Genomic DNA, 12,830 nt, shown 5'->3' on the forward strand with positions numbered 1-12,830 from the left:
AAGCACTTCTCTCCCTGTCACTGCCATCCATCTGCCTGCACCCTACTGTAGCCAATGGGATGGAACCATGCTACAATGTGCTATAAGCCATTTAGAGTTGCGCATTGCATAATCAGTCCCATCAAATATGTTAAAAATGGCTATTATTGGTTATTTTCCTCAAACTCTGGCACCTGGAGTTTGAAACATTAAAGTTAAACTTTATCCAGTGCTTTTTTTTTTTTTTTTGCTATTAATTCCATTTCTCCGCTGTCTGATAGAAAGGGTTGCATCGTCCTTTTGAGTCTTGGTAATGGATTGGAAGAGTTATATGCATCCTCATTAAAAACTTCCTTGTACATCACACTTGGCGAATTCAATTTACAATATAAGGGAATGGCCATTTTTGAGATAACCATTTTTAAAGCAAGGACAACTCCAATTGCCGTCGGCTTGTTTTTGTCTTAGAGTACAGTACTTAGTTGCAGTGAGTTTGGGGTTTTTTAAGAGAATTCTTTAAAGACACGGCACATTTCACCAAAACCATTTGCATCTTAAGCTACGACTGCCAACACCAGCTGACTTTGGTGCTTTAACACTACCTAGGATAAAATTCAAGTGCACTGAAGAAGAAGATGGCTGTACTAGGTTCCTCAAAAGCGGGTTGTGGTGTGTGTGTGTGTGTTCCTCCAAAACTTCTTTCTAGATAGGCTTTTTAAGCCAGGCTGCAAATCAGCTGGTCTCCTGTAAGAGCCGAAGTGGTAAGATGGCCACAAAGTTGAGGAGACCCTTTTCTGTTAGAGACAGGGGCAGCCACAACCAGAATCTGTTAAAACAGGGGCAGCGAGTGGCCAGGGAAGGGTAGGGTTGTATAAACAAAAGGGCACAGCATAATTCGGTTGCATCAGGAATTTTTTCACAGACATTAAAACTATGGTAAACATAACAGCGGGAAGCATGCACTGCCGCACAGTGGGAAGCTCACAGTCTGCGGAGCGGTGCCTGGCTCAGCCACTGCTAGAAGTCTCTGACTTTCATTAGCACTCAACAATTCACCCAGCTCCCCAGAAAGGGGGGAGATTCCAAGCAGCAAAGCTCCTCACTAATTATTGTAAATGCTCCCAGGATGCGGGGGGTGGGGGGGGGGTGGGGTGGGGGGAGAGGCAAGATGGTGGCAAATTCAAACAAAAGCACCATCCTGAAATATAAAAGAATGAAGGCGAGAGTGTTGGTTGCTTGTTCCTGTGTTGGGAATAACTCACTCTTTCATTCGGGTGCAAAGCGATACGCTGGCGTATCAGGCCACCATTTTACAATGAAATTTTAGAAGATTGAACCAAATTGTGGGCAGCTGCTCATGAAGCCATACAGGTTGGCTTCACGGATGACTGCCTCTCCTGGGCCTCAGATTCAGCAAGCGGATCTCTCCACCCATCTCTGAAACAGAAACAGATCACTTTGGAGGACATCCGCAATAAGATCTGTTTGATTCCGGGACCAGGGACCAGTGTGGCAACGCAGGCAAAGTGTTGCCTGTTCCTACAAAACAATGCCCTCCAGTTAAGTTGCTATTGTTTCAGGCTTTGATAAAGAAGACTGGGCTTCTTCAATGGGACAGGGCTCTACTTTTGATAACGATAAGCATTTAGAATAACTAATAAATTGCAATAAAATAAAAGTGACATTTTGTTTTGTTTTGTTTTGTTTTGTTTTTTAGTGGGGATGATATGTCTATTTTTGATTGATCCAAACCTAAAATCCGGGTACTTTATTTGTGCTCGGCAGCTGCTGTGCAGTGCGGCACACCAGCTTCCCTTCATGTGTGAATGTTTCTCCAGAACTCATTTGCAAAAGAGCCATAGCAATATTAAACACCACATCCAAACCACTTTTAAACACACAAAGAAATGGGAAAACACATCAGAACTAGACCATTGAGAAAATCCTCCTTTCAAATTTACTGCCTGCTTCACGTGCTGGTATAAAATACCCCACCAAGTCCCGTTTGTGATCCATTTGAAACAATCTTGATTTGCGTAAATTGTCACATTCTTCCCGCACATTTCTTCCTAAATGTAAAATGGCAAAGACGGCTCCTCCCTCTTCATTATGGAAGTGCAGAATTTCTGGCGTGTTTATTCCTAATGGAACACTTGAGAAAGAAGAAAATATATAAATATCTCTTTCAGAAGATTAGTTGCCTCAATCTTTTTAAAAGAGAGGGTTTGTTTGTTTCTCCCCGTGGTAAACAACTTGGGCTGTGCGCTGAAGTTTTCCATTGTTAGGTTAACGCAGAGTCCTTTGCTGAGTTAGTCCTGCGGCTCTAAGACATCAGACCTTCCATGTCTGATTTCCTCCACACTCTGTGTCCATGCATTTCATTAGGTCGTTGGTAGTTTGAGACGAAATCTAAGCAGCTCCGTGCACGAAGTGTTTAGAAGAATCTTCAACTCCACTCTAGCCTACCGAGCCAGAGTCGTTCAAAGTTCCAATATAACAAAACAAAACTCTTTTACTCCTGTTCTTCAAGCAAAGTATTTGGGGGCAAACAAGGTCATAAATCCTTTATTTTAAGCTAAGTATATGAAATTTTGTCTGACCTACTGGTGAGCATTCTTTGCTAAGATCCAAAGCATAGGATGTGGATGCTCTGGCCAGCCAGGCTGAGGGAAGGATCCTTTCAAATAAGCAGTTGAGCACCTGCCGTCACTGCACACCTCATGCACCTGCGCAGTCTTTATACAGAAGGCTCCAGAAATTCCTCTGATTATAAATTGTGTCTCTACGTGTTGTTACCATACAAATGCTGCCATCAAAAAAGTGTTTAAGACGCTAATAAAAAAAAAAAAGAAAGAGAGAGATCCTGTTTTTGAGAAACTATAAAGAGAGAGAGAGAGAAGGAAAGAAAAACCAAGCTGTGGCAAAAACCCTAGGCTCAGCAGCTTTCTGGGTGAAATGGTGGGATGTGACTATGTGATTTATAATGAGTAAAGGTATCTACAACATACAATTTTCTACCTAGCTGCAAATAATAATTCATAGTGATGTCCCTTCCAGATAAAAGACCTTTGCTATGTAGGGACCCATGTGGTAAAATGATCATGATAAATGTCAGACCAGCGCAGGTAACGGCTTTACAAACCATTAAGATTAGCTGGTTCTTTCTTCCGATGATAACAGTAACCACGCTGTGACTGTACGTGGTAATAATGTCTCAGTCCTGATAAATGCCGGGGCAGGCAGAGGTGTTTATCATTCCCAGCTCAGAAATGCTGACTAAAGTTGCCACATGTTGCCTGTTTTCCCTCTTTCCCGATTGTTCGATTTGGAGGGGAGGGGGACGCTGAATCATAAATGATTTTATAACCCATTTCTTAAAGGATTTTGCTGTTTGTTTATTTCAGAGCTGCCCCCGGCTCTCAGTATTGCTGTGAGTCCAGGTCAAATAAACTGACAAGGAAGCTACTGTCCCAAGAATTCTGTCATCTTCAGGGGTCTTTTGTTTAGCACAAGTGTTCTAGATAAAATTAAATATGTGTTGCCTAAAAAGCATCTTTAAACTCCAAACAGACGAGAGTTTCTAGGATTGTGTTTTCTTTCTCAGATAGAGTCTATCAATTTCATGTGAGACTTTAAATCCCTGTAAGTTTATTCTGTCTACCAATCGAAATAACCAGAATGTAAGAAACTTGTATGAAAAACTCAAGCCTAGAAGAGTTGGATTTCTACTCTCATGGAAATGGACAAAGAGAACAACTAATATAAACAGCCTCTTAATTATTTGGAATGTTACTGGTTTACAACGAGAAAGAGTTCAAACAACTCACAATGCCAAGTCGTTTTTTAAAAAAAATATTTACAAAACCAGATATACATAAACATAATTTAAAGAAAAATTACATAGACCTGAGTTTTAAAGCAATAAACTAGTGAGCTGTTTTGTTTTGTTTTGTTTTCTCAGCACAGCTTCTCCCCTAAGAATGAATTAGTGTCGTTTGTAAGTTACAGAAATGTGCTTGGCCACCATGATACTCCCTAAATGACTTTGAAAGCAACAAATCTCTAGCAGACTTCTGCTCTTCCTGTAAAAACCACTGATGGAGGGTCAGATGCCTCCTCGCGCTCCAATTTGCATAGAAGCATCGCTGTGAAAATGAAGGGAGCAAGTTTAAGGTGCAGCTTACTCAGTAAAGTGCAAGGACCTGAGTTTGACACTCAGCACACGAGGTGAAAAACCAAACTTGGTGGTATACATGTCCAACACCAGTTCTGGGGAGAAGGACGGTAGAGGTGCATATCCGGGCTTCACTAGTCCCTCAGGTTAGTCTGAGTGGCAAGCTCCAGAGAGACCCTGTCTCAAAGAAGTGAACAGTACCCTAAGAATGATACCAGATGTTGTTCTCTGGCATTCACACACATGCACACACATGTACATACACACACACACACACACACACACACACACACACGAGCCAATTTTAGGTTGATGAATTTTAGGGAATATAATCATCCTACAATTGGTTACCCCCGAATAATTATTCTCTTTAAAAGTTACTGAGAGTCTTAAATGTCAGTGTTCTCCAAACTTTCTTCCCACATAAGGTCAGTCCACTGGGAGCCTCAGAATAACCAATACAATTCCAGGAAAGAAGAAAAGAAAGTATATTTACTTTCCATGAATATATTTAAAGATACATAAATTAGTTAATCGTGATAATCATGAAGACCTTCCAAAATGGATTTAAATAGAATTTAATCTCATTGATTTGTGAAATTCTAAATTATTTTGATTTTTTTTTTCGCCAGGCAAACTAACACCTCAGAAACCTTTTTACCTCCATAATTGTCTTGGATAATTCCTTGAGTAAGAAGAAAGACAAAATGTTCATCAACACCTATATTTTAACATGCCTTATATTTAAACAACGGTTATGTCATATTGTGTTTTGTTGACTCTCTGGGTCAGAAATTGACACAGACCAGATTTGTACTAGTCATGGACTGTACATTTGCCCTGCTAAGTATTACTTTATTCATTTGTATGTATGCATATGTTTAGCCCACTATAAATTATTTAAAAGATAAATTTACTTAACAATTTCTGACTCTTGACTGCCGAGAGGAATAAAGGGCAGATCAGAGATTGATCTTACGACGCCCGTTAGCAAGACTTCTAATTGCATGATGATTTTCACTTTTGTGTTATCTGTGGTTCCTGAAGCACCCTATAAACCAAGAAATGTTGTATTTCATAATTTAAGTAAGAAGAAGGTGTGTGTTCAACATCTGCATCTACCTGGTCAGTTTGACTGGAGATAGCACTAAATGGCTCCCTCCTCCTGCATCAGGACCAGAAATGGCCTCTAGATATGGTAATGACGCAGCCAGTGAGCAGCTTCCTGAAGTAAGGAATGAATGGATGGGCCTACGACATTGCCCTGGCTAGAGTGTTCTGGGCCTTAATATGGACGGATGGTAGAGAGTTCTCATTGTTTAAATTCTTTTTATAAAAACTAGCTTATTTCAGAAATGGGCAATACCCTGATATTTTCCAGGTGAAACAGTAACTACAAGGAGATCTATGTGATTTGTGGAAATCAGTTGGCCAGATCTAGTTATCGGGGATGCCCGCTAAAAAAAGGGAAGAGTCCTACTTACGTCACATGGATTCAGTTCCAGTTAAACTGCTTAACACAGCTTATCAGTACTTCAAACTAAATTTGCCAGGTGTCTGAAGATGTCAAGAATGCGACTTCCTTTAAATTAACTACAAGACCTTGCTTTTCTGGATTCTTGAGGGGTCTATAAGGAGCACAGAATCTCACAAAAGTAAGAGTTGTCAACCTGAAATCAATTTCCAGGCCATGGTAATGGGTCGGTGCTTTACTGCAATGGTGCTTTTGCTTCCGTGAACTCTACTTATGAATTTTAACAAAATAAATTTTGATAGCGGGCATGTTTTCCGATTATAGATCGATCATATTCTGTGACCTGTTTCTGTTTTTAAGAAAGTACTAAAGGATACCATATAAAAAAATTAAAAATAAATACATAGTAAAATTGATGGCTTGGTATGATTTTAGACAGGATCTTGACTAATGAGATTACTGTCTCAGAGCTGGTAACAATCTAAGAAAGTTTATACAAGTGAAGCCTACCCAATGAGCACTTAACATATATGAACGTGTGGTCAAACATTTGATTCCATAGAAAATCTGCAATCTATAAACATTTTGCTGTGTTTTAAAGACTAAGAACCTTCCAGAGTATAAGCAATTTGCCCATCACTGCAAATCAGAGGAGAAATTCTCAGCCACGTTCGTCAGTTTGCGCAAGGCTAAACCACTTCTCTTCCTTACAGTGTAAGGTTGAAGCAGGTGAGGTTTAAACCTCCCGCTTCGGCGTCTCTTCCTAAAGTGAATGTATGTTGCTTTAAAATATTGAACAAGCAATTGTTATAGTTCGGTTAATTTCTCATCTTCATCTAAAATTTGTCATTGAAAATGTGTTATAAAGGATTTGTTTCACCAGTAGGAAAGCCTGAAAAGAAAGGGATGCTACCTAATGATATTTATTGCTGTAAGCGACAGCCTCTCACCACATTCTGAAGTGACCCCAACACAAAAAGCCTAAGTCAACAGAAACTAGAGGATTGCCATACTCTAAACACAGCCCGCCATATAATGCTTTCATACAAGACATGTTAATGTTCCAGAATACACTTCAGAAGAACAGCTGTACACAGTGACCTCTTCAACACACAGGGTTATAACTATCTTTTAAGAATTATAGACAGTCAGATAAATAAGACTTATGTGAATTATGTACTGGCAGAATCAAGACTTTTCATTCTCTGGACCTATATAATGTAACAGGTTCTATTTCAAAATGTGATTTAATATGCATCTATAAATAAGTTAAGAAAAATAAGACCATGGATGATAAGGCCAGAAAGTGACTGGAGGTTATCCATCCCAAGGTTCTTTACTGGGCCATACTCTTTCCATCATCCTATAACTTTATCTTATCTCTTTTCTATAAAGCATTTGATTGTAAATGTGTTTCAGTAGTAACCTTTGGCGCAGATAAATGCAAATGTTACTTTCATAAATCGTATTTTTTTTAAAAAAATGACCTAAGAACCATTAATACGGTGACCATAAAGCCACATTCTTACCATAACATTGACATCTATTTCACATCACGAAAGATGTGACTCCTCCAAGAGCGTAGAAATATATCTGAGAGAGCTGATTTACTGCTCTAGTTTGTTGGAGTTTGAGAAGATGGGCTAGCAAGTCCAGAGTTGACAGGAAATTATTTAGAATCCCTGTTGGGTGGCGAAAATGAATGCAGAAATGTCTTGTGTGCGGTGGAAGCTTCCCAGTTTAGAGACTGGAAGCAGGAACTGGAGGCGAGGGACTAAATAAAGATGATTGAAAACATAGAGTGCATCTAAAAATCAGGGGCACTGGAACAAAAGTAGAATTAAGTGCAGCAAAGGAGAAAATACAGCTATTTCTAAAAAAAAAAGTTTCTGATTCTTAACATACAGTTTTGCTAAGAGGTCTTCAAGTCTCCATAAAGAAAATGTTCCTTTACTTTCTACAATCTTAAGGTTAAATAGGGAGAGTCAAAGAACACCATAGTCTCAGATTTTGAGTACTTCACACGCAAGAGCAACTACATGCTAAGAGAGAAATGGCAGATAATCCTGTCATTTGTGTGTTCATGGAATCAACTGAAGACTGTTGACATGGTCTTAGTAAGCTGTGAATGAGTCGTAGTTCATAGGAACCACTCCTGGCTTATGGAAGGTGATCCCAGCGCCTAGCATGACACACCGTAAGTCTGACTAAAAAAAGTTGTTATTTTAATTTTAATACTTACACTGTGTTTTTAGATGCTTTCCCACCTAGGCAAGTTTATATTATTTACATGCCATGAAAGAGTTATGTGGTGTTGATTTAAATGGGAAAAACGTTGTTTTCTTATAGTTCTCCGAAAAGATTTTGTTCAGACTCAGTTGTCGAGAAAAAGAATTGTTCCTCGTTCGTATCTCAGTCTTCTTTAGTCCATTGTACATGTTTTCCTTGGTATACCTTAGCCACAAATATCCACGTAACTACCCAATTGTCTGATTCCTCAAAAGTAGGAAAAGAAGGAACTTCTTTTAAAAATGCTTTTAATGTAAAATGTTTCTTATAGACATAAACCACCACAGTCTATAAACTTTCCTATATATAACCACCCTCCAATTATATCAGTCTCTTAGGCCATTACAAAAGTATTTAGCATGTTACCTAATGCCTGGCTAGGAGAGCAGTTGCACATCAACCAACTGACAAAACAGTTGAAGAATCAGTAGCTAGGAGTGGAGCGATGACTCAGTGGTACTGCATAAGAGTTCACTTCCCAGCATCCTTATTAGGTGGCTAAGACAGCCTGTAACTTCTGCTCTGGGGGGCTTGATGCACTCTGCTGAACTCTACAAGTATCAACATTCACTTGTGTACATAGCCTCGCCCACCACACGCACACACACACACACACACACACACACACACACACACACAGTAACTACATTTGAATGGTTACTGCAAAGAGATAATTGCTATGTGCTATAAGTGGGTGAACTGAACCTCAAAAATGTTTTGATTGGAAGATGAGCATTTATAGAGTACTTAGTTTCACTATTGTTTGTGCAAAGTATGTTGAATACTATAGCCTATTCCATCCTCTTTTGGATGCTAGTCAGAGAATAAGAAATGTGTCCATGGCCACAAAGCTAATGTCCTAGTTAGGGTTACTATTGCTGTAATGACCAAAGAAGGCTGGGGAGGAAAGGGTTTCGTTGACTGCTGCTTCTACATCACGATTCATCATCAAAGGAAGTTAGAGCAAGAACGCAAACAGGGAGCTGCTGCAGAGGCCATGGAGGGGAGCTGCTTATTTGGCTTGATCCTCCTGTCCTGGTCAGCCTGTTTTCTTAAAGAACCCAGGATCCCCAACTCAGGGATGGCATCGCCAAAAATGGGCTGGGCCCTCTGCATCAATCACTAATTAAGAAATGCCCTACAGGCTTGCCTACAGCACAGTCTTAATGAAGGCATTTTCTCAGTCGAGGGTCCCTCCTCTCGGATGACCTCCGCTTGCTCCAAGTTGACATAAAACTATCCAGTACAGCTATAAGAGGCTATTAAAGAGTTTAAAGTAAGATCCATCCATCCTAACCCATGCTCATGGCTTTCATTCACTAATTCATTTCTTTCTCATTTAATCCATTACCTACCAGTAGAGAAGTCACTTTGCTTCAGAGAAAAATGCAGTTTGATGGGGGCGGGGGTTGAATTGAAAGGCATTTGTACAGTGGAAATGCTGTAAGTGTTGCACAGGTGACTATACAAACTTAACTACAAGGCATAGGGCATGCCTGGATAGTTTTGCCCGGGTAACTAGGCCAATTTCCCTGCTGTTTTTCTTGACTTCATTGTATGGGATCTCATATTCACTAGGGGCTCTGTGAAGCACCTACAATTACATGACAGAGGGGCCACTCTACAAAGAGATGCGGTAACTGCTTACTTTTTCTCTTCCTTTTTCCTCTTTGTTTCCTTTTTGGGTAGTGATCCATGTCATATACTATTGGAACGCTTAAAATTAAGAATGATGGTAAATCTGAAAGCTTTGACTGTGGGAAGCATTATTTATAGACCTTTGTGGTTTTAAGAGGGAAAAGTAGAGCTTTCAAGTAGGGTACCACTAGGAAGATGGCCTTCACTCCACTTTAGAAAGTACTGTCTTCAGCAGGACATTCTCTTATAATGCCTTATAAAATGTTTCTTTTATAAGAAACATAAGAAAACTGCCAGCTTCTGAACTGACTCTTCGTTAGCCTACTGTATAAAATCCATGTATCTATTAGCAAGAGATTAAGTATTAGGGTTTTGGAAGGACATCTTTATAGGAACAATTTGCCTTGATATCAGTGACCCATCTGCAAAAGGTACACGAGAGTTCATTTTTATATATCAAAGAAACCCAGGTCTTGCTGCTCCACCGAACCATTCCTCCTAACACGTGTTCCGTGTTCACAGCCTCAGTTCCTAAGCTCATCCTCACAGTGAAGACTTCCATCTGCATTCTAAACTTTTCAGAACTCCCACATAACTTTGGCTCTGACTGGCCATATGGCCACCCCAGCTACAGAGGAGGTTGAGAAAGGGACCGGTTGACCAGACAGACATGTTACCTTCCTGTGCACATTGATATTATCATGCTAAGGAAGAAAGAAAATGGCTACTGTGTGGGTGTGCATATCATACACTACTTTCCCATACATCGTGAGTCCAGAAAAGAAGTCTTTGGAGTTCTGAGGATCATGTGTTGGATGTGAGAGAGAGAGCTTATGAGCCAGGGAGACACCCAGTTCAGTATGAAGGAAGTGCTGAAGAAGGTAGATACTTACACCTCTACCCTGGAAGGCCGTGGCTACAGCAATACTTTTACGAAGGAGCTAGATTCATTTTCCACGCACCACCTCTCTCTGACAAGAACAGCATGAGGGAAGCAATCAATGGGGCACACACTTTTGAACAACTACTTCCTGACTTTTGAGAGATTTGTAGTGTTCTTGTTTTATCAGCAAAAATGAAATATATGAGGTTAAGAAACACAGATGTTATTAAAAATATATTTTCTGCTCCTTCAAAAGTATCCCCCCACAAAATCAAAACCACAGAGGAACATTTAAAATAATTGCAGCGTGTTTATAATTAAATCACATTGTGTGTCCTTATGCCAACCTGTGACTTCAGAGAACATGAACTCGCTTTCTTACAATCCTAAGGGTTAGACATCTGCCATCAGCCTCACCAGATATAACTCTAGATATCAATAGGTCTGTTTCCCCACCAGGTTCTGCGTCTTTGTCTTTTCCAGCAATAGGCAGCTTCTCCTGCATCAGACACCCCTTCTATGTTCTCACTGCCATATTACCTTCTAGCTAGCTCTCGTCCCCTCGACCGCCTGTGATATGGACCTGAGAGGTCACATTCCAGAAAGGCCTCCCTGTGTCAATTCCTAACCTGATCACACCTTCAAAGACTCTCTTACCAAGGATTAGAGGCCATGAATGTCTTGGAAAGTATTATTCACCCCATGCCTTGCAAATAAAAATATAAAAAAGTAATTCAATATCTAATCTCAACAGAAGGATTATACCAAAGTCACCCTGTTACTGTTTTGATGTACTTATAGTCTAATTTATCATCAAATCAAGAAGCTTACTACAAGAGAGTCGGGAGCTAATGATCAGTACTGTTGCTAGGTCATAGTCCAAAAAGTCTCCTCACAAACCCTTTCATATGCCAGTGGAATATCTATCTTTTCTTATCTTTCTTTCCAATTTTGTTTCAGAAAAACAAGATCATAATGCAAGAATTGAAGCTATAAAGTCTCTGGTAAAAGATCTCCCTCCACCAAATCATGACACCATGAAAATTCTCTTTGGACATCTGACTAAGTAAGTTATGCATTATAGTTGTATTATAGTTGTTACTGACATGGAGAACATTTGACCTTGTATCTCTAAGACAAAGGTTCCCCAATGCGTCCATCAGAGATCTTGACCTGACCTCAGTCTTCCTGAGGAGCCTAAAAATATACTCAAGATAGGAAGAGAAACCTGAAAAGGGAACTTTTGAAGGCTTCTATTTTTTTTTGCATTTTTTTAAGCATGAAAATGTTTGCTGACTGACTGTTAGAAACATGGCCAGGGCCCATGATGGTTCACGTTGACTTTTGCTACCTAAAATCATGGGCAAAACATGAAACAATTCAGACAGACATTGGAGTACAGCTCTACCATGTACCAAATCTAATAACCAAACTTACATAACTTATGCTCTCTGCATTCCACTTTGTCAAGGCACTGGTTAGGTAGTCAGCTGGAGAGGAGTGGTCCAGGAAAAGGAAGGCAAATAAAAATATCCAGAGGCCCAAATGTTCTTGATACCCATGAAAAACAGAAAGCAGACAGGAAAGGCCAGCACCAAGTGGGTAAGGAACGTAGACTTGAAAGCAGAAGTCTCACATTTCCGTGTTAAATACGAGAAGCCACTGAAGAGGCTTAGCTGAGGGAGTACAAGGTTTCTCTGACTGCCAAGCAGAGAATGGAGAACAATTATGAAGGCAGGAATACCACAAGGATCTCTAGAAGCCTAGGCCGGAGACAGAGGTGACTGGAAGAAGACCTTAGAGCCATGTTCTCAATCCATGGATCGCGACCCTTTAGGGATCAAAAACCTTTTCACAGGGGTCGCCTAAGGCCATCAGAAAATGCAGATATTTACGTTATGATTCATAACAGTAGCAAAATTACAGTTATGATGTAGCAGCGAAAATAATTTTATGATTGGGGGCGGTCGCCACAACATGAGGCACTGGATTAAAGGGTTGCAGCATTAGGAAGACTGAGAACCACTGCGTTGGAGAGAAATGAGTCAAGAAATCTTACAAGTGGGTCAAGTTGAGCGTGCTGTTGTTCGTGGCATAGTGTAGAAAGGAAGGAGAGACCATGGCTGCCCCTTCGGGTTTCTGCTTAGGCAAGCCGAGAAATGATAGTGCCATACATACCAATGGGCAAACCTGGTAGAGGAATGGGAAGAGCAGGCTTGAAAGCTCTGTTTGGGCCATGCAGCATCTGAAATAACAGCTATTGTCTTCTGTTGATATTCAATAAGGCCCAGTGTGATACACTTGGTGACGCCTGAGCTCTCTACATGCGTAGCATCACCACACTGCTCACCGAGCAGTGAACCAAAACTACAGTTGTGCTTTGTGAGATTAAA

At 40.3% G+C, this 12,830-nt stretch overlaps 1 protein-coding gene across 4 annotated transcripts in view; it reads left to right on the forward strand.

Annotated features, from left to right (window-relative positions):
- The window catches only part of Arhgap15 (Rho GTPase activating protein 15), a 597,306-nt gene that overhangs the window by 525,899 nt on the left and 58,577 nt on the right, over nt 1-12,830 (forward strand). For all 4 annotated transcript variants that reach the window (XM_048426324.3, XM_085681198.2, XM_048426325.3 and 1 more), the window contains one exon: nt 11,398-11,503. In XM_048426324.3, the coding sequence (XP_048282281.2) occupies nt 11,398-11,503 (106 nt within the window). The remainder of the gene's footprint in view (nt 1-11,397; nt 11,504-12,830) is intronic.

The sequence above is a fragment of the Myodes glareolus genome, chromosome 21 (genome assembly GCF_982192425.1).
Source record: "Myodes glareolus chromosome 21, mMyoGla1.1, whole genome shotgun sequence".
Taxonomy (NCBI): domain Eukaryota; kingdom Metazoa; phylum Chordata; class Mammalia; order Rodentia; family Cricetidae; genus Myodes; species Myodes glareolus.